Source organism: Lingula anatina, chromosome 3 (assembly GCF_051362555.1).
Source record: "Lingula anatina isolate TDL-2025a chromosome 3, LinAna3.0, whole genome shotgun sequence".
In the NCBI taxonomy this organism is placed as follows: domain Eukaryota; kingdom Metazoa; phylum Brachiopoda; class Lingulata; order Lingulida; family Lingulidae; genus Lingula; species Lingula anatina.
The window spans coordinates 33878927-33905206 of record NC_141769.1 but is presented as its reverse complement, the minus strand read 5'-3'; the positions used below and the strand labels follow the sequence as shown (position 1 = coordinate 33905206).

Sequence of the window (26280 nt, the reverse complement as noted above, 5' to 3'; positions counted from 1 at the left end):
TAATCAGGCACAAGTCCATACATGCTTTCAAACCAAGTATCGGTGAAGATTCTGTATCAACGACGTGAAACAGAAGGCCAATGGACTTTTTCTTTAAGATTTTTTCTGACAGTCTTCCAAATTATCTTTGTTGATTCATCCTTCATTTTTGACCGTCTTCCGACAGAAAAAATTATATACTCATCGATGTAAACTTGAAAATCTGACCGTCTTCCGGAAGACCCAGAAGACGGCCTAAATCCGCCCCTGTCTTATACTGACAAGTGAAATTTGCAGACCCTAAGTTTTTTAGTGAGTGACCATTATAAGCAGTAAGCTTCTGACTAGGAGGTTTCAGGTCGTCTACATGACCTATTGAGTCAAACACATGCTTGGGTAAAATGTTCACTTGAGAACCTGTGTCAATCTTAAACTTAACATTGATCTTTGCTGGACCAATTTCTACACGGCAAAATGCTTGATCTAAACCCTCTGACGTGTCAATACTATCTACAATAAATTGTGAATCTGAATCAGAATCAGAATCGGGCTGAACTGGCAAAGCTTGCAACTCATTAACATGTTTTTTAGCAATACTTTTGCGACATTTTTTAGCAAAGTGATTGAATTTCTTACAGTTATTACACTGTTTACCCTTAGCCGGACATCTATCAGTCTTGGCATGCTCGTAGCCACAATTGTCACACTCATGTCTGTCCTGCTTTTGCTGTTTCTTCTGTCTGTTCACATGTCTCCAGTTGCCTGTACGTGGAGGTTGTTTCTTAATGCTGCTGACCTCTTTCCCCATTGTCTTGAGTTGTTCCATTGAATACTCGTACGACTGGGCTATCTGCACGGCTTTGTCGAGTGTCAGCTTGTCACCTTCATTTATGAGTTTTTCCCTCACTTTCTCTGATGAGGTACCAAATACGATCCTGTCTCGGATCATCTCTTCTGCATTTGTGTATGCACAGTCAACAGCAAGTGTCCGCAAACGAGTAATAAATTGTTCAACGGTAGATGCACCTTGAGTTTCATTGTTAAACTTGAACCGCGCGAAGATGGGATTCAGTTTCGGCTGCACATGGGCTTTAAAACGGTCATAATATGACTGCAGCTTGTCTGGTTCGTCCAGATTTGTCCAAGTTGACTTTATTTCTCTCCCCTTGTCTCCTATCCATAACAAGAGATAAGTCACCTTCACTTTTTCTTCCTTTTCCTTTAGTGGCCCATTAAAAATGAGTTCCACGAGACTGTGAAATTTTTTCCACTGTTCAGGAAGATTAGACGCACTCCAGTCCATGGAAGGTGTTGGGATACCAGTGAGTTCCATGCTAACAGTTAACACAATGTTAAAACTGCCACGGATCGTCACTGTTGCCTATGTCTGGCAACCACTTCTGACACCATGTAATAAGATGGCTCTTTACAGAGTCCAACGTGCTGGACTCTATTCAGGAGAGAGACAACAACAATGCGTCTGACTTCTACGAAAGTTTATTGTGAAGTGCTAGGCTTGTATATACATGTACATTAAAAAGTATGAGGAACACCTGTTTACTTTAACAATGGCTGAGAACTGTCATCAAGTGTAATCTGTAGGTGACCAAGGGTCATTCAAAGAATGCCACTAATGGAAGCTTGTGAACTTTAATAACATTTACCAAAAAACAAGAAGATAATGTTACAGGGTTGATAATATTGTCATACGGTATAAATAAACAAGTTAATGCGCTCCAACTTTCTATTCTTATGTTATGTTATCATATTTTTAACAATCTGTTGTGGTTGTGGGTTGTCTTGGAGAAGCGCCGTCCAGGTGTCTGGGTAAGCGCGCGTGATGCGAATAGAAGCTCTCCACGACGAGATACCTGGCAGCACATGCCTGTGCGTTCAAGTCCTCAAAATGCGATTATTCCCCTGTCATTCTATATATCTACTTGATTGTAACACTTCGTAGCTGATATTCAGTACCAGTGCTAGAGTAGTTATTGGAGCAAGAAAGTGATTTCAAGAGTGGACAGATACATGGACCCTACAAGTGGACTATAATAAGGTAGGCCCAAGTTGTCTCAGGCCCGTAGCCAGCAATTTCAAAAGGGGGGGGGGTTCTTTTTCTGAAAAAGTGGACCCTTTTCCATATAACCTTCATGTACCTAGATCAAATTTTACCCAGAGTGGACCTTTTCCCAGCAAAAGGAGCGGTTCTTTCGAACCCCCCGAACCCCGCTGGCTACGCGTCTGTGTCTACACTCCTGATCAGGGTGTAACGAACGCCGTTAAGTGTCACTGCCACTTAGACTGTAGCTACCACAAGGATAAGTAACTTTAGCCACTCGGGTTCACTTCGCATCAAAGGGAAGTAGGGCCTACTCACGTAACAGCCTGACGTAAGTAGATAGCCGACAGATTCAGTTCTGAAGGCCTGCACGACTAAAATCGAGGTTTATAGTCAAAACCGTCAATGGAGAGAGAGAGAGAGAGAGAGAGAGAGAGAGAGAGGAATGGGTTTTTAATTGACATTTTCGATGCAATTGTTTATAAATCCAACAAAACTTTTTCTCGTGCGCCCTCGCAGATTTTCGAGGTAGGCCTATTGTGACGGAGTGGAGATGATAGTGTGGTAATATTGAAGAAGTCTACACTTGGGAGTACAGTGTACTGTGGCATTGCTGGCCAGTATTTTACAAGTCTTCACTAGTTATACATATCCGTATGCAAGCACACTTTCTTTGTAAATCGGTGCACATTCCGAGGGGTCCTCCCAGTGAAGACGGCGTTGCACACTTTTCAGAGTTATTCCAAGCGACGCCCCCAACATTCCACTACACGCGTACGCCGACAACGCCCTCTCAAGGGCACGTGCCGACAACACCTCTGTGATTTTGCGCTGACACCCCGACGATGACATTTCAGAGGAAGCACGCCATCCACGCCCCTGTGATTCTAAATAGCGGGCTGGCAACGAACCTTAGGTGCTACCCCACCCACCCTGCACTGAGTCCACACCCGAATGTGTGAGCAGTACTCTAGTTATTCTAAACTGAATGATTTGTCGATATCTCCGGCAACGCCTAAATACAATCGCCGCGGAGACCAGCCATTCGTGAAAGACCTGAAACACGTGTACGTCGCCTAAGGGTATTTTTTTATATCCGTTTGTGAAGGATTTCATAGACATATGAACATTTATATTTCAGGTATTTGATCGCGTGCGCAAATAACGGTGTGAAAATCACATTATAGGACAGTTATCACCGGGATTACGCATCTTCTCTGAGGACGAAGTGCGAAGTGACTCTCCCGAAAAGGTAAGTGAAGATCTATTTGTCATTTGCCTCGTCGTTTTGAGCCATCTGACACCAGTGTCGGATTTTTTTTTTTTTTTTTTTTTTTTTTTTTGGGGGGGGGGGGGGTCAGGACGCGTACTGACGTACTGACCCCCTCCCCCGCTTCGATTTCTGAAAAAAATTACACTAATGGTCCCTTCTTGAAATTATAATTTTGGCTACTTGAATCATAGTTCTAAGCCGTACCAAATGGCACCGTTCGCCCTCTGAAATACCAATTTTTGGGGCCCTTGAGCGGGCCCCGAACCCCACGCCAAAAGGGGGGGGGGGGCGTCGGCACTGCATCTGTGTCCACCCCCCACCCCCCTACCCCATTCAAATAATCCTGGATCCGCTCCAGCGGCGCTATGGTTACGTGTAACATTTATATCAGGTTTGCTTGCTTCTCTTGTATAGGTAATATTCTTATTATTTATTACTTTGGCATTCTTTTTGCGCCGTGAGTTTCCTAACAGCTTGATTTATTACACACTCCATCGTTATATAATTCATCTGCATTGGATGTGTACTACTTGACCTGCATGTATCAATATAACATAATTTAGTATTTTGACACAGAGTTAATACTCGTCTCTAGTCTGTTTTCTTTCAATAAATCTAAATTTTTTGCCAAACGCATGCTGTGTTTTAGGAAACGGTTTAAAAAACACCGCCTCTCCTTTTTATTTCTGATACATCGGACAGGGTTTTCCATGTCTGTACAATTTAAACTCTGCAACTCCTCATTCCAAAAACGTTTTCTTGACCCACATATTTTCTCTTATTCTCCTTGATACATCAAAGTAAGATGCATTCTCATGCATCTCTACTATAATATCTATTAAATCCTAATATGTACCTGTGTAGTAGCTACATAATGCCGTCATTATCTTCTTTCTCTTCTCGGTTACTCTACCTTTTCGGTGATTTCAAATTGCGTTAGATGTCATTAAACCTTCGTTCATCTTACTGAGGTTACACCTTCTACCTTCACTAGGAACACTAGCGGTTTTATATCTATCATTTTCTTTCATGTACTCTGAACATGGAAACCTAGTGCAAAATACCCTTCATCTGCTATTTATCATCATCATCATCATCATGTACCCAGTGCACCCAGCTCTTCGGGCTTACAAGACACCTGTTTCATACAATTTTTGTCTTAAATCAAAGGAAAGTTCCAGTACAACAGCCCCTTACTCCCTGTGGATATTTCCCCAGTTAATGTTTGTCTTAAATTATCTTTCAATCTTTGCTCTATCAAGGACAGTATAGAATTATCTGACATATTCGTAAATAATAAATGTATCAGTTCATTCCGTACAAGATTTAACACTGCGGTAAAGATTTCTTATAATTCGAAGTAAATTACCTTGAACGCCGAGTTTTATCAATTTATTGATTTTTCTTCTCCCTTCTTTTCGTTCTCTATACTTGTAGCAGATATAATATAGGGAACTGCGGGTCTGTGTTTCTATGGTAGATATCGCCTTTAAGGGACCCCTTCTCATACCCCCTCTTTGTTGACCCATACTTAATTTCTTTGCTTCCGTTATCTGTTATTTACTTTAACTTAAACAAATGCTTTGTCAGCTATAAGGTCCAACAAATCAAGAATGAAAAAATGATGCAAGTTATAATTACTATTCTCTTTTCATTCAGTTTATATTCTTCTGTTATTGGTTTGTGTGCATTTACCCCTTTATGAATACCGTTTCTTACATTTTTCTGAGCGTTAACACCCTAAAACACGTGTATAATCCAGTCATAAAGTCAGTAATCTTTGAGATATTTTTTTCACTTTCTGAAGTTAATAATATCTTCAAATTTCTTTTTCGGTTATGAGCAAAAGTGTTCATTAGCTGTGTAGTTGGATCATAGGTGCTGACAACTCACGTCAGTCCGATTAAGGCCTTCGTCCGGGCCGCAAGCTAACGGTATGAAAAATATTTTCAGCTTTTGCTAAAAGATAACCTTCTTTGATACATGCACTTGACTTTTAGCTTTTCAGTTGTCATTGCATCAATCATTGTCAAGATAAGTACAGCATTTGTTTATATTACCAAATGGCATGGGGCACTAGTTGTGTTGGACCGTAAAAACTATCCGGACTATCATGTTTCCAAGGAAAACCGGAGGGTTGGTGATGAAAGTTACAAAAATCATCTGTCTAAAGCAGGGGTTGGTTTTTTTAAATTTATCCCGCCCATTAATCTGATTTCAGTAAAACATTAATTCCACACTGAAGTTCTCAGACGACAGCGGAGTGGAGATGCATGCTCAGTAGACCAAAAAGAAAGCAGGTTTTGATTTGGATTAAGAGAAAATGTACAGGTAGTAAGCAGTCTTTAGATTGCTGTCAATTTCAATCTGGCGCCTTGGTGAGAAGGGTAGATCCTTGTTCATGCTCCATGTTTAAGTGTGCAAGAATTTAGCGGTGATGTCGGACAGCATGTAATATGCATGAGTCACTTCTCTCTCTCTCTCTCTCCCTCACACACACACACACACGCACACACGCACACACACACACACACAGAATTTGTAGTGTGATATTTGTATAATCAAAATTGTTATTTTGGTGTAAATTGTTTAGGTGACTGTATTTTTCTAACCATTGTTGACGACTGTCGGGACTGAGGGGGGGGGGGGGGCGAAAAGTGAATCGTGAATTTAAAAAAAAACTTAATATGTACTCTATTAAGTATTTTATAGAGAGTGCAAGGGTTTTACTATGTTGTTACATGTAGAAGTAAACTTTATTAGCACATCGCATAGTTTTTATTCTTGGGTTTGTTTTAGTATAGATCTGCATAGTTCGTATACTGTCATAATTTCACCAGTATTAACTTCTTCTTGTAGATTTAATGGATCACATGTACAGGGTAATACATGATGGGACGCACGGATAGAGATGTTGAACTTTCACGTGTCAGACCAGAACAGAGCTTCTCAGAAACAAATAAGAGCCGAGGACCGAATTTGATCTGAGGATCACCGTGGAGCCGTAACACGCGTATCCTTTTGCAAGTCTTTGAACCTTAGGAAGTTTATTAAGAGGAAAGCTGTAGGTAAGGTCGCATTTTCCAATCATACAACTAGTTGCATAGCGTGGCAATACTGGTATAGGCGCATTTTGCTAACCAAACCAAAGAAAAACCTTGAAACGCATTTTGCAACCGCGACGCATTTTTGACCAGTCTTCTTTTCTTTTCAAGTACTGGTACTATATAGTAATGCATGAGAAATGGGGTGGGGTTACCTTGACACCTTATAATGAATTAGGTATGGAAAAAGTAAAATAAAATAACTTGTCAGGAAAGTGCATGGGCCCTCTTGAATTATAATGCTAATGAAGTTGGAGGGTGGAGTGGTCTCTTCAGTAGATAATCTATTTTTTCACGTGTAATTTCCCTTATATCTCTCTACATTTAAAATTTACTTATCATAAAGGTTTGGGGAGAGTTAAAGGAAATTACAGTAGAAATAGAATATCATCCACTCTCAGGGGGCAGCTAATGACATTCAAGTTTTGAAGGGCCCTTGTTAGTTGTACTGCCCTGATGATTGGTTTATAAATCCCCAAATTTCAAGTTCCTCAATCAACCTCACTTGACTAGGCGTACGGCGTCTATCTCCCCCTGTAACAATAACTGGTAAACACTCTACCCCTCTTCTATTGCTCTATAGAACTTTTCAGTTTTACAAACCCGTTTCAGTGACCTAAAAAGCAGAAAATTAAACTTGTTATAGCTGAAAATTAAACTTGTTAATGTGTATTCACATCTTCCTTTCTTTACAAAATGCGATGCGGTTGCAAAATGCAACTCTACATTATATTGTACAGGTATTGCAACATTTTTGTACAAAGCACATGACAAGTTCATCAAGTTCATTTTAGAGTATCAGTGAGCGTCGTTGCGTGTCTTTGTGGGAAGTTTTCCTTCATTGTTTTTGTCTTTATTTGGATAGACATCGAAATGGTTTCATATGGCCCAGAGTTAACTTTACCGTTGAGCCAGTATTACATTGTATCATTTTGTTTCAAAATAAGATACAATATAACTGATTAAATGGCACTGCATTAAGACAGTGCAACATTGTATCTCTTTGTTTTAAAGTAAGCTACAATGTACAAATTTGACCAAGTATTGCACTGGTCCACTCTTTAAAGAGAAAAGCATCTTTTGGGGAGATCCTTTTGGAGACGCAGAACCAAAAAGTTTTGGGGAGACTTGTGAGGCCTTTACTTTGTAGTATGGATGGCAAAATATGGGAAAACCGACTGACCTACATATCTGCTCTGGTTTTTTAAAGGTTATTGCTTCTCTTTCTATCCCTTTGGATGAAGTTGTATGATAAGCCAGCTAAATCTCCAATATTTAGATGGTTTGAGTTTACTTGCCTTATTACTGCAATGCATCTTGTACGTGAATTAAGAGTTTGTGTTGTCTTTAAGGGTGTTCTTTGTTGTCGGTTAAGGGTTGTTATTGTCACGTGACCCCCACCAGGTGGCAGCACGCATGCACAAGGTCAATGCTCTGTACTATTTCTAGACTTAAGCAAGAAAATGGCCATGGGAAATATGAAATAGAAATATAAATTAAATAAATAAATAATTAAAATAATAATTTATTTCAACAAATTCATTAAAAAAATTAAATAATGTTGAAGAAATAGACCTGCTTGTGAAGTTGTACAGCATTTAAGCTGGATTGGTGAAATAATTGATCAAAACGTGGGTCTGTGAACACTACTCACCTATATTGCCTTTGTTAATTTGCATACTATATAAAGGTGGGGGGGAGGGTAGGTAAATGTCCTCACTTCGGTGGGACATATACTAAAATTGGAACGATACAGAGAAGATTAGCATGGCCCCTGCGCAAGGATGACACGCAAATTCGTGAAGCGTTCCATATTTTTTTCCCACTGAGAAAATGCGTTGTGTCAAAAATCCCAAAATTAGCACTTTTAAGGACGAAAAACTACATTTAAGTCATAGTTTCTTTTAGAAAAGGAAATATTTGTTTGTTTTATGGATTTCACAAAAGCGTTTGATTGATTATTATGCTTTATTGATTGTACAAAAGCGTTTGATTATGTATTTCGTCTTTTTTCCTTAGAAAAATACATTTCGTCAGAACCTCATATCTTTGTACGTTTAAGAAGGGAAAAGTGCACTTAAATCACATATTCTTGGGGGGGATGGAGCTGTTTATTTGTCATTTATGGAATTCAGAAAGTTATATTATTAATTTTTAAAAAATAATATTGATTGTAAAATGTGTTTGATAACGTTTTTTTTTAAATATTTTGTTTTGGTTTGAAACACAAAACTGAAGGACAAAGAAAAGTCTTAACCACATTATGTTAGAAAAAGCACTAGTCTCTCTTAGCCAAGTGAGAATGAAAAAAAAATATTGAAGCAGGGCTTATTTGAGATATTGGGCCGTATAAGTGAATGGGCACCTTTGATTTTTGTGAAAAGAAAGTACTTAAGTTTACCACAATAGAGTATAAAGATAATCAAAGAAGGGTTCAAAAAGAAACAGAACTTTCACATGGTCAAGCTTAATTTTCTATTTGGTATGTCATTCTACAGATATTGGTAGAATATCGTATAATTATTAATATTAGATATACTGTTGATATTTTGGTTGGAGTTTAACATTTATGTAACCGCTGAGGGGTGAAAGCCTCGTGTACTTCCACCTATTTTGCTTTCACACAGAGAGAGTACAGAAGCAAATTGAAGGTGTGTAAAAGGAAGAAACATGGGTAAAGAGAAAAGAAAAAAATTCTGGAAAACGTGCTGGAGAACCAAGTGATCAGTGAAACACGTCAAAATAATATGACTGGAGCGGATACTGCCAAGAATCAAGCACCGTCTTTCCACTATAAAATAAGGGGACACACTATTTAAGGCTGTACTTAAATTTGCGTACATGTACTACATGTAGCTATTTGCACAAGGAAGTACCTCCTTGTACAGTTATTAACTTAAATTATCTAAAAAGTATAGAATAAATACTACTGGTATGTAGCTACTGATGACGAGGATTACTACCGACTTCAGGCTGGAAAAGAAATGGATGGCTGAATGGAGTCCAAACTAAAATGAAGTATTCAGACCCATTATAGAAAAGACGCTACACTAGGAGACATCTAGAAATTTTACAGCAACACAAAGTTCATGAAATGTACACGAAAGTCTTTTTGCGAGAGGATAAGGAACACTCCCTAGTACTCAGCTACTAGTAGCAGAAGTAATATTCAGACATGCACAGTGGAATCTGCCTACAAAACACAATTTTAGCATGTAAATTGTATACGAAATAAGAAAGAAAACCCCAGCCTGAAACGACAAGATGCACAGACCACTCTCAACTCGATACTCTCAAGAAAACGACAAGGAAAACACAGCCCAAAGTCAATTATTCTCGAGGTTAAAGGAGAAATTTAGCTCTACTCGGAAATAAAGGGAATAATTAAGGAAAATTGCGTACAGTGGACGTGCAAGCTTTGCACGTCGAATGCTAAAGTTTTTTTAGTCTCTCAACCTCATTTAAAGACAAATCCACAAAGATACAGGTCGTTGCACTGTATAAACAAAACTGTAACCAACAGGATAACAGACATGGAGAAGGCTAGCTAAACTATCGCTAACTATCTCAGACTCAACAAAAGGAAAAAAATACAGATGACAGTGCCAACCAAAGCAACGACCCTCATAATGAGGAAAAGCATGTAGGCCTTGGTAAAAAAGAATGGAGCTCCATATTAATGACGCTGCCAGCGAGAAAAAGATAAGAGACGTGGAAGAGACAATTAGAAACTACACCTCCAGCTTAACAAGAGGCCGGCAGATACACGAGATAACAGCAGCGAGACAGACGTCTATCCCAACCTCGAGGACACCAGGTATCTTTCCCAATTAGCCCAGAGGTGTCATTGTCCAGGTAGGACCACCCCGAGGGTATGAATTAGGCAATATTGTCTCCCACTAACACAACGCATGAGTCCCTGGGAAACTACGGAAGAAGACGGAGACCAAAGCGCAAACCGAGCCTCAATTTCCCACAAACAATAGAGATTGGTAACATGCATGAACAACCAGGTGCTAGCTACAGTATGTGAATGAAGTTGTTTTCATATCACGCAGTTAAAATTTGAAAGGACAAAAATGTGGTAGTCTCTGCATAACATCTAACCAATCTACGTAGGTGTCCAACATGGGGTTTTATCATTTTTCCCTTTATCCGAGAATTTCCTTCCCTCAGTGTTCCCCTTGTTTGCAGAACTACAGTAAGAAAGCTCATCAGTAATGATTTTTTTCGTTGAAAATTTTAACTTAATACTGCAGCCCTATTCCCTTTGCTCCGTAATTTCCGAGTAGAGCTAAATTTATCCTTTAACATCGAGAATAATTGACTTTGGGCTGTGTTGTCCTAGTCGTTTTCTAGAGAGTATCGAGTTGAGAGTGGTCCGTACACCTTGTCGTTTCAGGCTGGGGTTTTCTTTCTAATTTCGTATACAATTTACCGGCTAAAATTGCATTTTGTAGGCAGATTCTACTGTGCATGTCTGAATATTACTTCTACTACTAGTAGCTGACTGAGTACTAGGGAGTATTCCTTAGCCTAAACGCAAAAAGATTTTCGTGTACATTTCATGAACTTTATTGTGTTTCTGTAAAATGTCTATGAGATGTCTCCGAGTGTGGCATCTTCTTTTTATGATGGGTCTGCATATTTTATATTAGTTTAGACTCCATTCAGCCATCCATTTCTTTTCCGGTCTGTGGTGAAGTCGGTAATAATCCTCCACTATCAGTAGCTAAACACCAGTTGTATTTATTCTATATCTTTTATATAATTTAAGTTAATAACTGTAGCTTTGGCACATCTGGACTTCTCAAAAATGAAGGAACGAAAATTGGCGTAATTAGAAATACTACGAAGATAATTGCTGGAAACTGGAAAAATTTACTAAATTACACGAAGTGCAATAGATTACATGAATAACAGCAACGAAAAAATTGAACAGAGTAGTATTATGATCACTTAAGTTATAGATGCAGTAGGTGTCACTGAGCTGTACGTAACACATTACGAGTGCATTGGTGAGCCACTTGTAATACCAATTTATGGATTGATAGCTGTAAAAAAGTTGACCCATAGGTCTCAACTGAATCGAAACACTCTTTGTTTGTAACCTTTACCAAGAAACCTTAACCCAGACATTATACTGAATTTAGAAAAATGAGTCGAATGGGTGATATTACATAGTCATTATTATTGAAAGTAAGGCCACACTTTTTTAATTTTATGGATGACATCCTGCGCGCGCACCGATTTTCGTCCGTTCTCCAAAAAAAAAAATAAAAAAAAAAAATCCCCCCCCCCCCCCAAGGAAGTCGGTTGTCGCAAACGTCGTTAATGAATTTGCCGGAAAATGCAATCGGCAATCCTCGGCTAATTCCGCAAGCTCCATGCTGTCATGTCGACTGAGGAGACATCCGAGTAGTTCCGAGTGCGGAAAATGAGCTTTCTGCGCATGCGTATTATCACCACGTGGAAATATGGCCGCTTTGCCGTCAAATTCATCTCTAGCATTACTTTCAAAATACACGACAATTAAAGTCATAAAGAGAACGGGGCCGTCGTTTTGGATTGGTTTGCCATTGATATTGGACATGGAGATATCACCTTTTTACAATTATACGAAAGGCTGGCCGCGGCCAGCAATCATCGCCCGGAAAATTTCAGTGACATTCTGTCCAAAGCAGCACATAGGCTTACCAGGGTTTTTTTGTAGCGAAAAAAGGGTCGACAAGAGCGTCTTGGTATTTGGTGGACTGAAGGTCGGACAGGCCACCCAATAGTTGGCTGCTACGTGTGAGTCGAAGTAGACAAAATGGCATCGACCGAAATTACCTTTTTTAGATTTGGTAGTAGGAAGCATATAGGCCTATCTTTGCTTCATTTTTTAACAATTCTGTGAAGTGTTCACAATGCTTAAATTTTCTGAGAGTACAAATAAAGACACGCTGTTTATTTGATATTTGTTTTATTGATTGCTATACCAACAGAATGCATGAAATAACCTTAAATAGATTTGGTAATATGCAGCATATATATATTCATGACTTTTTACCTTTCTACGAAGTAGGCCCTATTCACAATGCTTTAATATTTTGAGAGCATGGATAAAGACATGTTGTTAGTTTGATACGTGTTTCTGTGGTAAATTAGTGTTTCCAGCTGTGTACTGAAAACATAACTTTTCTTAAGCAGTTTTTTTTTTTTTTTTTGGACTGTTTTTTTTTTTTTTTTTCGCCCGCTCGCACCGATTTTGGGGTCCCCAGAGGATGTCATCCATAAAAATAAAAAAGTGTGGCCTAATACAGCAGAGAATGGTAGACAGAACTGACTTAGAGGTGAGTCATTTACTGGGTGGTTTTTGACCAGGAACAAGTGAAAGTGTATTCAATCTACGAACCATCTGTGAAAGAGTATCTGAAGCACAAAAAGACATTTGGGTACGTTTAATTGACTACACTAAAGCGTTTGATCGAGTCGAGCATTCGAAGATGATAGAATGTTTATCTGGCATTGGGACCTATAGAAATGATAGCTAAACTTCATTGGGAACTGGCCGTAGCCCAAAGAACAGAGAATGGATTAACAACTAAAGTCAAAATGAAGGGGTACGGCAGGATTGTGTGCTACCACCATGTCCGATTTGTATACTGAAAAAAATATTCAGAGAAGTCGAAGATATGGAAGTTGTGAATGTAGGGGAAATCATTGAAAATCTGAGATATTCATATGATAGAACAAATTCAGACTTACAGGTACGATAGTTTGTAACATCAGTCAATAAAAAAAGAAAACCATACAGATGAAAATGAACATTACAAAAATAAAAGGAATTGTAGTGATCAGAAGAAGCCAGTGCTAGAAGTTAATATCAGTCGCCAAACTTTTGTTTCTCTCGTAACTATCGTTTGCATTATTTCATTGTACTTTCAAAAGTGATTGATTTTACAGGAATACATTGTGATGTAGTATGAGGCATTTTCCATGTTATGTGCAATTATTTGTCCTTAATTGAATTTCATTTGTTATGATCCTGTTGGAAAAGTACGAGAACCCACCTGAGACCACTTAACGTGATTGGTTACATCATGTTCAAAAATATTTTCTATCGTGGCATCACAGAATAAACGGCCCATCACAATGCTTTGGGTATATAGTATCCCCCATTATACACTAAAGATAAACAACAAACCTCCTGGCCTGGAACCAGCTGAAGAGAATTCTCTAGTTCTGTCGAAGTCAATGAAGAGCGGCCGATGTGGGCCCTCAAAAGATGCCAGATAAAATATTAACTTCACCATTTCTGTGAATTCCATCTTTTTAGGTCTAAGATTATTATAAATCGATGAAATGAAAAAAGATAAAAGTAATTCTAAATTTTACTACCCAGCATATAAATAACATTATATGCCTACAAACTCGTCCTATCAAATATTATTGTTTTCAGATCAGAGTGATCAATAACAGGACATTTCCATATTTTTGCGTCACCATTAATCAGATGAAAAACATATTCATTACTGGGAAGCATGCAGAGTTTTTACTACGCAAAGCTACTGTTTTTGAGCTTAGCAGTGGCGGTAACCTTTGTGCGAATTTATATGTGCACGGTTTGCAATGTCATTTAAAAAGTCTGTTGTTAATGACATTGGGAAGCTATTTTCTAACAAAATTTCGGTATTGTTTGCATAAACTGACTCTTTCACGATATAAATCTTTACGACAGTTATCATGGAGCTAGAAATACCATTTAAACTGTTTTTGTTTACGACATTTCTTGCAATGTTCACAAGACAACAGAAGGTGAAATACACACGTGGTATAGGAACCAAAGACGCCATTTTACCGTTGTCTGCTTTTAAGAAGGTGACAGCCGCGAGCGCTGTAAGCTGTACATTGCAATGTTCTCAAACAAAAGGATGCCGTTCCTGGAACTACTATAAAACTAGGAACAGAGGTGAGAGCCATAAATAGTATATTATTTCTGTTGTTTTGTAAAATTTGAGTAATATTTTTCTTACAGTGATAGGAAACTCGCCCAATTGAGAGAGACATTTTGTGAAGATATTTCCAGGATAAGCCGTTCTGAAAAATTGCATATAATTTAACTGGGCAATAATGACGATTTACCTAATCAAACGTGATTGTTCCAATTGAATGTCATTCAAAATTCAGTCTCGTTTTTTTCAGAAAATTGTGAACTAAATTCCCTCAAGGCTCTCAACAGTGACATACTAGTACGTCATGACGGCGGGATCTATTATCAGGACGCCAAGGTATGTAGTTTACATTTAAACCACGTTTATTTTTTTAAATCTTTGATGCAGCAGCACAACATGTAAGACAAACCGTTATATTCTTCCCTCAAAAAAAAAAAAAAAAAAAAATCGTTTTTAGACAATATAGATAAAAGTATAAATAAATAGGATAGGTAGAAAGGTTAGATAAATTAAATATATTTTTATCAGATCGGATATGTAACCTCTTTACATTCTTGAACTGTTTCTATCATATTTTAGGAAGAAATGGATTGCAATGATCTGGGTAAGTTTGTAGCATTTTATTTTTTGTGTGTAGGTAACTATGTAACAAATTGCCGTAAGCTTTTTTATTTTTAATTTGTTTTCTTTGTCTATATTGTCTTTGTCTGTGCATTTCCATCTTCATGGTCTAAGGGGCTGGGCTGTTGGTTTATTTTGTCAAGAGATATTAAATGATGGATAATAAAGAACTCGCAACAGTACAGATTATGCTGTTGTAGATGAATTTTAACAAATAAGAGTCCTGAGAGTCTGTGTGTAATATGACAATTACCTGCCCCAAACGTTTCAAATCATCCTCTCTGACTGTTGCATTGTGTTCATCGTCTGCAAAGTTTTTAGGCAGCGCACTCGACTGTCTAAAGACTTACGCGTGCGCACACACGCACTCACACACATGGTATGACAATGAATTTTTCTGTTTATGTTTTAATAGATGGTGCAGGAATGTTGCCAATTAAAATAACAGGTTTTGGAACAAAGGAAGTTTATTGTGACAACGGATGGCTTGTTGTGATGAGAAGATATGACAATACAATGAACTTTAACAGAAACTGGACTGACTATAAGCTCGGTTTTGGGGATCCCCGCCTACAGTTCTGGATGGGCAATGAGGCCCTTCATGCGTTAACCAATCAAGGAAATTACTCCATGCTGGTTGATATGTTGTCCTGCAACGGCAATTATTACTACGTCAAATGGAACCTGTTTAGAATTAAGAACGAAACAATGAAGTATGCTGTTGACGCCATTACTCTCGAGTCCTACAACACAACGAGCACTGCTGGACTTGATGAAATCCTTGGACTTCCTTTTGGAACCACTGACAACACTGATACAACGTGTGCTGAGCGTCACGGTAGGCAATACTTATTTTATAAAAGGATAATAAACTTGAGGATCAGAGAGGTGATACCGCCTCCTGGTATTGTACCACCAGCTGGAGTAAGAGCATTCGTATGGGAAGGAAAAAGAAGGGGGAGGGGTTGTCTCACTAGTTGACGATCTTTCGCAAACAAAAGCCATTGAATGAATATACGATTGCAACGATCCCCCACTGAGGATACGAAAATTACGTTCTTCCTTGCTCTTTGGCCAACGCAGACTCAAATATGAAAATTGCGTCCCCATCTCTTTCGCTAACAATTTGAAAGTTGTCTTTTTTGTCTGCCAGTTTTAGAGATAAAATGGAAAAACATTTGCAAAGTTCAGTTCATGGTGAAAAGTAGGTCAAAGGTCAATTTCAAGGTCACATTTAGATTGCCAATATATGACTTCCTATTCAAGTTTAATAGTAACATTGGACCTATCTCTGCCAGTTTTGGAGATAAAAGGGAAGCAAAATTTGCAAACTTCAGCCCATGGTGAAAAGTAGGTCAAAGGTCAATTTCAAGGTCACATTTAGATTGCCAATATATGACTTCCTATCAAAGTTCAATAGTAACTATGGACCTATCTCTGCCAGTTTTGGAGATAAAAAGAAGCAAAATTTGCAAAGTTCAGTCCATGGTGAAAAGTAGGTCAAAGGTCAATTTGAAGGTCACATTTAGATTGTCAGTATATGACTTCCTATCCAAGTTCAATAGTAACTATGGATCTATCTCTGCCAGTTTTGGATATGAAAGGGAAGCAAAATATGCAAAGTTTAGTTCATGGTGAAAAGTAATCAGGCGGCTCAGTCCAAATTTTATCCAGAATTGTGCAAAAGATGATAACAGCATGAAATTTTCCACGATGAATGACCATTGGGTGTTTGTCAACCCCCTGATCCAAAATAGATGAACACCCAATGGTTATTCATCGGGGAAAGTTTCATGCTTTTATCATCTATTGCACAATTCTAGAAAAAAATTTGGACTGAGCCACCTGACTATACCGTACTGCACATTTTGCTTTCACCACCAATATGTACTTTTTGATAGCGTAACTCGAAAACCGTATGGAATACAAAAAAAACGGAGACCACCATCAGTGTTGGGCTTTACATGCTCTACAAAATGCAAAAAAGAATGGGTCTCTAGCATTAACGGTCCCCGAATTAGAGACAGTTTTCAGTTTCGGCATCTTATGGCCGCTACTCCCGTGAAAATGCACCGATTGACCCCAAATTCACGGAGATGAAAGATGACCTGAAGGGTAACACTTTCCAATAATATTATTGGTTAAGTCTGTGTGGTGTCTGAATAACAGGGCAAAAAAATTTTTTTTTGTAAAAAATTTTATTTTTTTGAAAATTTTGGCCCGTTTGACCTTGAAGTAAAGGTTAAAGGTCAAATCCAAGGGCATATTTGAAATCTACACATATGACTTTTGGAAAGCCGTCTGTAGAAATTTTTCCCATAACCCCTTCCATAGGGTAGATAATTAGCATTAAATTTTGCCATTTTTGGACAAGGGTGCATTGCAATGAGTGCCACACCTAGACCCCAATACGGACAAAGCCCAAATTTTACGTGGAACGAGTTGAGATTATAGGTGACCTAAATCCAAGAGATGGGTATGGGGGCCCTTACCGTCTAGGAGGAGAAGCGGTAACGGTAACTTGTAGGCGGAGCCGGCGGAACGATCCGGTCGGGACTAAAACCATGTGTACCGCCAGCGCTAACGCTGGTGGTACAATAAAATTTCGTCCTTGAGATTAACGACCATCAATAATCAAAAATTTTGATTGTGGCCGATTGGTGTGCACTTCTTCCATCATTTTGACAGACGAATATTTTCCTCTCACCTGGGAGATGAAACGACGAACATGGGACGTTATTTTGAACTGGTAATATCTCTCTGCTATCCCTCCCGGTCAAAAACGCGCCATTAGCTTTTCTGTCAATAGTGTGTTTTACCATGGCATAATCGATCTAGATGGGTAGTATTCAGACGTCACACAGCAAGATATGATCTTAATTTATGTAACCTGTTTAGAATACAGAATGAGACAATGAAATATGCTGTAGACGCCCTTACCTTTGAGTCCTACAACACAACTAGCGTGTTTAGACTTGAGGAAATCTTTGGACGTCCTTTTGGAACCATTGACAACATGGATACCCCCTCTTACATTAACATTTCGGAAACGTGTGCTGAGCAACACGGTAGGCAGTATTTATAATTGAGAAAAGAATAAAATTCCAATATAGTGATTCACTGGCTAGAGGGTATTATAACACTGATACAGTGTATGACAGCATGAAAGTGCATAAGAAATAGCTGTCTAATTAAACTACTGCATTAAAAACTGAGAGCATAATACAATTAACGAATTTGGCTGAAGTCGACTTCATTTTTCTGATATCTGCAAAACAACATTGTCCTAACTCCAAAAGTCAATAAATATAACATTATTATGATAATAATACCCAGAGGTCGGTTTCCTCAAGATAAAATTTAAACTTGTCATCTGATAGATAAATTGTCTCTTGTCAAAAAAAAAAAAAAAAAAAAAAAAAAAAAAGCGTTTAGATTATTTGTTTATATTATGTTTAGTGATGAAGACATTGAGCAATAGTGATTTTATCACATTTCACATTTATATATATTTCAGGTGGGGGCTGGTGGTTTGGAAGGTGCATTAGCAATCACCTAACTGGATATTATCCTGATTGCAGTAACACAGGTGACAATGATGAAAGGAAAGGCAAAATGAAATTCACGGCTATCACAGGATATAACTGTAACTTTGGGTGCCTGCTGCAAGCCGCTACGATGAAATTACGGCGAAATAATTAGATATGTAAAGTTCACACGGATAATGCGGAAATCGAAAAAGAAACTTTCGTCTATAATAAGGATGATGAAAAACAAATTTGTCAAGGGACACAAGGGTATATTTAATTGAAGAACGCAACAGGTGAACCGAGAGCATGTTAAATTTAAGAACATTTTTTGTTCACCACAATGATCATGATACATTATACACTTATATAATAGACATGGAGGGTACAAACGTAAATATCCAGACATCGCAACACGCACATTACCACACGGAGTCCGTAGGTACGCCCGCATATATATCCCTTAGCGTGCTGAGGGAGGCGGCCGCTGTGCAAAGTTGTAATGTCCTAGTACCATCTACATTTTTTCGTGCTTTTACTGTTAGAAATGCTTGCAAAACCTAGGGCTGCAGGCTGTAGCAAACTGGCACAGTACCACAACATTTGGCGTTGCATAGATCACGTACAAGTATTGTTCAATGGATTACAGTCATCGTTATAATAGCTGTAGCTGCTGTTGATCTCTTAACCTTTCACATATGGTGATTCTATGAGACATATTAATTTATGACGATAAAAGTGTAATTTAATTGTATGAATTTGGTGTGTGTTTCTTTATTCTAGCCACGTAGGAGAAGCATTATTGCATAATTAGATGCAGAAATAACCTTATATGCGGCATCTGGATGATAATAAATGTTTACTATAGGCCTATCCTGAATGCAAGCTATGTTTGATTTGTTACACGCGCATGGGCTCTTTTGTCTAACAACGTCTTTTCATATTATTTATATTTATCAATTTTTCGCATAACTGATTGATTTTACGGAAATACAGAGTTAACGAAATGAGATATATTTAATGCTTTAGCTGTTATTTGTGCGTTAATGAATTTAATCATTGTCATCCCCTTGTAAAAATGAGAGAACTGATCTAGGGCCGCTTAATTTGATTGATTGTTTTACGTTTTAATGTATTTGTTATCTGACATTGCACACATTTAAAAACATTTTCGACAAAGATAAATTTGCAACCCATAAATAGGTTAATACAAAGACGAAAGGCAGAGTCAGTTGAAATGGCTAACTGATGCAAATAAAAACCATTGATGCATATCAAGTATCAAGGTAAAATTCCATCATAGTAATTAAAAATCAAAATTTCAAGATAAGAAATTGGAAGTTTTAAATGCTAGCTTTTAAAACTTTTTGCACTCGTTATTAAATAATCCATTGATATTTTAATTTTGATTTTGGTCTTTTGAATGTCTCAGATACACGTATTAATATTTGGCAGTTTATATTCATTTTAGAAGGTTATACATGCTATGATTAGGGCCATTACTTTTTTTGTGGACAACTTTTTGCGTGTATTGAACCGTGTCACGTTTCAGGCGTTATAGTAAATAAATTTACTTACTTGCATTTATATGTGATTTTTATCTACTTGCATTTTCTGTGTGAGGTCATTAGAGGTATAGACTCAAAGCAGAGTCCATTAAGTTCGTTTATCTTCGGTATGTAGAGCACCGTCCTTGAGGTACCGCACTATTGGTGAATTTTCCCTTTTTACTTGATTTAACCAAGTTGTACAGGTGTATATACTTTATTGCCTCCTTTTGGTGAGACAGGCAGAAATACAGGAAACAACCGCTTCCAGCGACCCCGAAGGCCTGAAATTTGTTTAAAAGATTGCTTAATTAATTGGAATAAAATCTACTTTGCATTCCCCATGAAAAAACCATATGACTAATTAGTTATGTCCTTCAGGCAAGATATGTAATGGAACCTAGGCCCCACGTCGCCCACACTCGTTGCTTTGATAATTGTGGTTCCCAATCATCATTAAACGGCATCTGATAAACCTTTGTAACTGGCAAAACTTTTATTTGCATTATTTATTTGCACTTTCAAAAATGATTGATTTTACGGTAGAACAAATTGAAAGAAATGACAAATTTTGAATATGCAATCAATTGTGCCCGCCTGTTTTGATCCCTTTGGGAATAAAGAGATAGCTTAGCTGAGACCACCTTAGTTGATTGGTGACATGAAAATCATGTTTTAATAAATTTGTTATCAATCATTACCGAATGAACGTTTCAGTCCCATTGGCTTACAGTGCCGCATAGTCCTATCGCAGAGTCCTATAGGGTACACTATAGTTATATCGCAAACTTTTTTCTGATGAGAGATGCTTTCATATATGTTTCCATTAAACTTTGAATGAAATCATTGTAAATATGTTTAACATCATTTTAGCGCACAACATATTAAAGGCACATAAGGGTTATCCATCAGAAATCTCGGATAAATTTTCAGAATGTACCAAAATCGTCTTTTTGAAATCAGGATACCGCCAAGAAATACGTTATTTTAATTTTCCAATATTCCCTTCCACTAAACAAAGTGTTAGATCAACTACAGCGTCCTCCACTTCCTCCAGGCAATGTGTTAGTTGAGCTTTATCATATGCGTTTAAACGTTCTCTACTTCAACGTGTCACTGTGCTAGATGAGCTCCATTTTTACGAGGCAGCGTGTCACAGGTGGTGACTCTCAAGCAAACAACAAGGAAAACAGCCCAAAAGCAATTATGCTCCAAGTGAAAGGAGCATTTTAGTTCAACTCTGAATTTACAGAGAAAAAGGATTGATATGGAAAAATTGCTTTAGTTGCTTAGTCGCTTAATTTAATTGAATCCCTGCACAAGCAAAATTGTAACCAAGTCCAGGTCAAAAACCTTGGGAAAGGCTAAATTATAGACTCAGCAGCGGCAGCCACAGCAACATGACCCTCAAAATGAGCAAAAGCATTCAGACCCAGACACTTGCGAATAATTGTGTCAATCCCATCATATGGATTAATCTGAAGCTAGTTGTGATCTGATGCTTTAGTCTGTCAGGTACAGGGGTTCATTGCTACCAATAGGGTGACCAAAGTTCATCGGTACCATGTGAAAGTTAATTTAGTTTAACAGTTAATGGTAAATAGGGGTCATTGATTAAAAAGCTTTGACCAAATGATATCTGGTTCTACAATTTTTATAGACTTTATTTAATGGAGTAAGATAAACAAATATTGAAGACCGCTATTCACAGTAAAATGTGCCAAATTTTTTCAAGTCGTCAGTAAAAAGCATATCTCGTTGTCCGTTGGGAAAATGTGTACCTTCTAACCAATAGAAAACCTATATTGCCACTTATAAGGTAATTTGACCTTGACATTGGTGTTTTTGGAGTGATTGGCTTGTGTGCTTAGCAGTACTCACTTGTTCTCTCCTAACTTTGCGGAAAAATTGTCAGAAAGTTTCATTTTGTCCAAGTGCTTGGTGCAATTCAATGCATTGTTTTCTGTTGCTGATCGAAAAGTATATTGTGATTCCATAATACATGTAGGTTGACATGTCTGATATAATATTTGGATCACGAGTGAAAAAATAATTTATTTAATGCTTAATGTACTGTCGGTAGGGTGTATTTTCCTCGTTTTTTAAACATTCAGTGACAAGCAAACTAAAGTCGCTCAAAAACAATGAACTGATCTATACAAAATGTTATCACATCTTTTACCTTAAATGGTGCTGGAGAGTTCGTTCCTTAATGTAGGATAACAAATGTATTAAAACATGATATAATCAGTCACCTTAATGGTCTTTGCTGAGTTCTCTTATTTTACCAAGGGGATATAAACAAGTGAAATCCATTAAAGCACAAATTACTGTACGCACAAAGCATCCAATTTCATTTAACTTTGTGTTCCCGTAAAATCGATCATCTTTAGACATATAAGGCAGTAACATAAATATCAATTCCGCGACCAACACATCAATTCAATGTGTAACAAAAGTAATCATATTCTGTTTGAAGTTGGAATATTTTAAGAATGGAACAACTGCGCTTTTCTAAGCAGATAAAACATTGAGGTCCAATAATTAATTTATATCATGATAAAACAAAATTTTATATGCTATATATTTATTAAAATAAATAGATAGATAAATAAATAAATATAACTAATATAACCAGATATTATAAGACAACAGAACCCATGTACGTTTAACAGATTAAACATAGCCGGCATTAATTGCTTCTACAGCGACTGCTAATGCGATAAAATATAAAATACATAATGCAGGTAATAAAAGCTCTGGGGAAAGCATGAGAAGATATCAAAACATCAAAAACGATAGATAAAAGTAACCATACGGACCCCTTTCAGTGTCAGTACAGTTGTCGTACACCCTCCTTGCTGCTTCCTTGAATAGCAAAGCGTTGGCGGCACAGCCGTCCATGTGAATTAGCACCCAAGTTGTGAGAATAAGGAAACATGCAACAAAATTAAGTCAAGTTAATTAAACTTAAATCTTCATAAATTGTAACGCCTTATAAATCATCAAATGTGAAAGGGAAAGAGTTCAACACAGGTTCAACTATTTTAAGCCTCGGTCACAACCGGCCGTGCGGGCTCTTACGGGCTGTTTGCTTCTAAATTTTGAGCAGAATCTCACGTCCCACGCAAGTCCTTCTTACGTAATTTTGAGTTCGCAGACAGCCCGTAAGCACGTACGGAGGATGTTGTATGGTGACCATTTTTCAAAATATTTAAAAACTCGATGGCACCCCGTCGCTGGACGCTCGAAGAATGCGGATGCATGTAAACTGTCATATTTAGTTGTCCAGTTTCTGTCACATGTATTTTGTAGACATTTCTTCGATATTTGTTCAATTTACTAGTGTTAAACTTTGAGTGTCTGCACTAATAGCTGATATATATATATATATATATATATATATATATATATATATATATATATATATATATATTAGATTGCTTTTAAAATCCTTTTACTTTTTTAATTTGAAGCTAAATCACATGAACGAAGGTGGTAGTTTTTACTTTTACGTTTTTTCCTGGCCATTTCTTTTTAAAGTGCTGGAGACAAATATCACATTTATTGACATGTGTTCAGAAATATACATCTCTATATTTCTTTTTTGCTCCTTTTATTCTAATTTTATCTTTTTATTGAAATTTCTTTATAAATTTGATGCTCAGCCAATGCTAATTCTTTCAATATCGACAATACTTTTTCATTTGAAGTTTATTCAGTCTAAATGAATGCATGTAGGCCTATCACCTTAGAACAATTGATTGCGTTATTAACGTATTATATTCATATTTCAGAACTACAATCTAATTGGCTGACTTCAGAAGGCACGTGACTGAGGGAACCACGCCTAGCCTTCAGTCCGTATTAAGGAACTGGACACACTCATGCAAACGAGCGCAAACGTGCTTACAGTTATAACATACAGTTGAACAGTTTTATGAACTGGTGAACTGGCGCCACCCTGAGCTTCAGAGATAACTTGACACTAACCTCTTCACTATAGCCTATCTTCATCGTGTCAAGTTACCTCTGACCACATTCGATTGCCTCCGCCGCCCGCCAATCAAATTTAAAGCCCGCACTCAATGCCTCATTGAACGATCTAGCCAATGAACGCGAACGAGTCAAAGCGCGCTTTGTTCAAATCCGGACCAATCAAAGATAAGGCTGAATATCAGGGACTTGCCGTAACCTGTGGGCAGCACGCAAAATACATCATCCCTCAGTAGATAATTATGCAGGGCATCAAACTGCTCTGGTTTCAATTCCGATATACTCCATGCTTTCTTTGTGTACGGTTATGCACTCGGAACTACTCGGATGTCTCCGCACTCGACAATAACTATGTTGTTAGTATGGAGCTTGCGGAATCAGCCGAGGATTGCCGATTGACGGTCAACCAATCAGCGTTTTCACCAAACTTTGGTGAAAAATTTTGAAACATGGATTCGATTGGCTTATATAAACTAGGTCAAACTATTTTCGTCAGAGGTAACTTGACACGATGAAGATGGGCTATAGTGAAGAGGTTAGTGTCAAGTTATTTCTGAAGCTCAGGGTGACTGGCGCCTGATCTTGTAGTGATTTTAGGATTACATATTGGTTCTCGTAGTTGAAAATTTTTTTTGCTGATATAATTCATAAGCTATGTACCTTAGGTATCAATCATAATTCTTTTTAATTGTTCCAAACAACGAGTTCGGACGAATCCGATTCTATTAAAACCCTTTCGGCTACTCAAACTATCTACACGATGAATTAAACGTTGGGGATAAAGGTGTGTTTTTTTCACCACATAGTTGGTCTAATCTCTGGTAAGATCATTATTTAAAGTCGATTAGCTATCACATGATATTTTTTTTCTTAATTGACGTTGTAGAATTGCATTTGTTAATTTTAAGTGTTTATAACGCTGTAATCGTAAACTAACGAGTGACGGAACTATTTCACCCGAATAAATTTACATTTCTTTTTGGAGTTTTCAATTTCCAAACAACCCAGAGACGATTATAAAAGTGGTGGTTATATATACAAGCTTTTTAAAATATATGTAATCTAGAAAACACATAAAAATTTTGCAAATTGTCAAATGATATCTTTGCCCAAATTTTGTCCACGTATTGAGTTCACTGTTTGCAGTGCCTTATGTCGCACATTGTTTCACGTGAATGTTTTAACTACCGATTGTTATTAAAAAAAGATATAGTATTTAATTTCAGTTTCGCCCTGGTCTATCTTATTAACAGTGCTAAAACATGACGGCTAATTTAAACAAGAAATTAAGATATGCTGTATATTTTTTTCAATTTATCATACAGCAAACTTTGATAAATCCCATTCTTTTTATAACAAAACCCTCCATTTTTTATAATTTGCCTTCATCCTTGTACGCATACTCTATGGATATTCTAACATCACTTGTGAAACAACGTTTGAATCTGAAACCAAAATCGGTAAGAAAGACCAACATTTTGAAACAGTGCACCAGGTTTCCAAAATTCAGTATCGTTAATTTACTTAATTTTCATGAATTTTCGCCAAGCTTGCATGTGCTGGTATGTATTGCGTTCGAATGGTCCTTTTCATGTGCAAAAAAATCCAATTTTCTGATGTGTGTATCTTGCTATGAAAATATTTGCGTTTCTACTGAATAAAATAAAATATGCATTAAACTGTTTTTACATGCAATTTATAAAAACTTGGGTTCAGGTTAATTATCATGCATATGCACATACAAATCTGTTTGCAATTGATACTTTTAAAATATATTTGATTCTGCAATCCTTTATTTCAAATCTTAATAAATTGTGTTATAGTAAAGCACGTAGTGTTTTTTGTTTTTGTCCAACCCGTGTCGAGGTGGGACAAGTCTGTTTTATTTTAAGGGGTTACAAGAGAGGCGGGTCCATTTTACTATAGGGGTGACAGGTGGGGAGAGTCCATTTCATTTGAGGGGTGACAGGTGGGAAGAGTCCATTTCATTCGAGGGGTGGCAGGTGGGAAGAGTCCATTTCGTTCGAAGGGTGACAGGTGGGGAGAGTCCATTTCGTTCAAGGGGTGACAGGTGGGAAGAGTCCATTTCGTTCGAGGGGTGACAGGTGGGGAGAGTCCATTTCATTTGTGGTGTGACGGGTTGGGAGAGTCCATTTCGTTCAAGGGGTGACAGGTGGGGAGAGTCCATTTCGTTCGAGGGGTGACAGGTGGGGAAAGTCCATTTCAATTGAGGGGTG

General features: G+C 37.6%; 1 protein-coding gene and 1 non-coding gene across 4 annotated transcripts; both read left to right on the top strand.

Annotated features, from left to right (window-relative positions):
• Positions 1-1806: 1806 nt before the first annotated feature.
• LOC106175138 (fibrinogen-like protein A) lies at positions 1807-26085 on the top strand. 3 transcript variants are annotated; one of them, XM_087007537.1, is made up of 8 exons: positions 1807-2035; positions 3180-3290; positions 6171-6379; positions 13860-14369; positions 14603-14688; positions 14932-14956; positions 15389-15811; positions 18491-20087. In XM_087007537.1, the coding sequence occupies exons 4-8, from the start codon at positions 14144-14146 to the stop codon at positions 18673-18675; spliced, it is 945 nt and encodes a 314-aa protein (XP_086863663.1). In that variant the 5' UTR covers positions 1807-2035; positions 3180-3290; positions 6171-6379; positions 13860-14143; the 3' UTR covers positions 18676-20087. The 3 variants fall into 3 exon arrangements, 2 of the variants coding, with proteins under 2 accessions (XP_086863663.1, XP_086863664.1); XR_015333326.1 differs by lacking the exons at positions 1807-2035; positions 3180-3290; positions 6171-6379; positions 18491-20087 and adding exons at positions 23845-23995; positions 24608-26085 and having other exon boundaries at positions 7804-14369; XM_087007538.1 differs by lacking the exons at positions 1807-2035; positions 3180-3290; positions 6171-6379; positions 18491-20087 and adding an exon at positions 23845-24003 and having other exon boundaries at positions 7804-14369.
• Positions 8128-8234, top strand: LOC112042277 (U6 spliceosomal RNA). The gene has a single exon (XR_002886462.1). It is a non-coding gene; the product is annotated as a U6 spliceosomal RNA (small nuclear RNA).
• Positions 26086-26280: the final 195 nt, after the last annotated feature.

What these genes read in the sequence shown, in the direction of transcription:
- LOC106175138 (XM_087007537.1), top strand. Translation starts at nt 14,144, where the DNA reads ATGGAGCTAGAAATACCATTTAAACTGTTTTTGTTTACGACATTTCTT. An exon ending in CTATAAAACTAGGAACAGAG is followed by an intron (nt 14,370 to 14,602) that starts GTGAGAGCCATA and finishes CGTTTTTTTCAG; the next exon opens with AAAATTGTGAACTAAATTCC. An exon ending in AACGTGTGCTGAGCGTCACG is followed by an intron (nt 15,812 to 18,490) that starts GTAGGCAATACT and finishes TATATATTTCAG; the next exon opens with GTGGGGGCTGGTGGTTTGGA.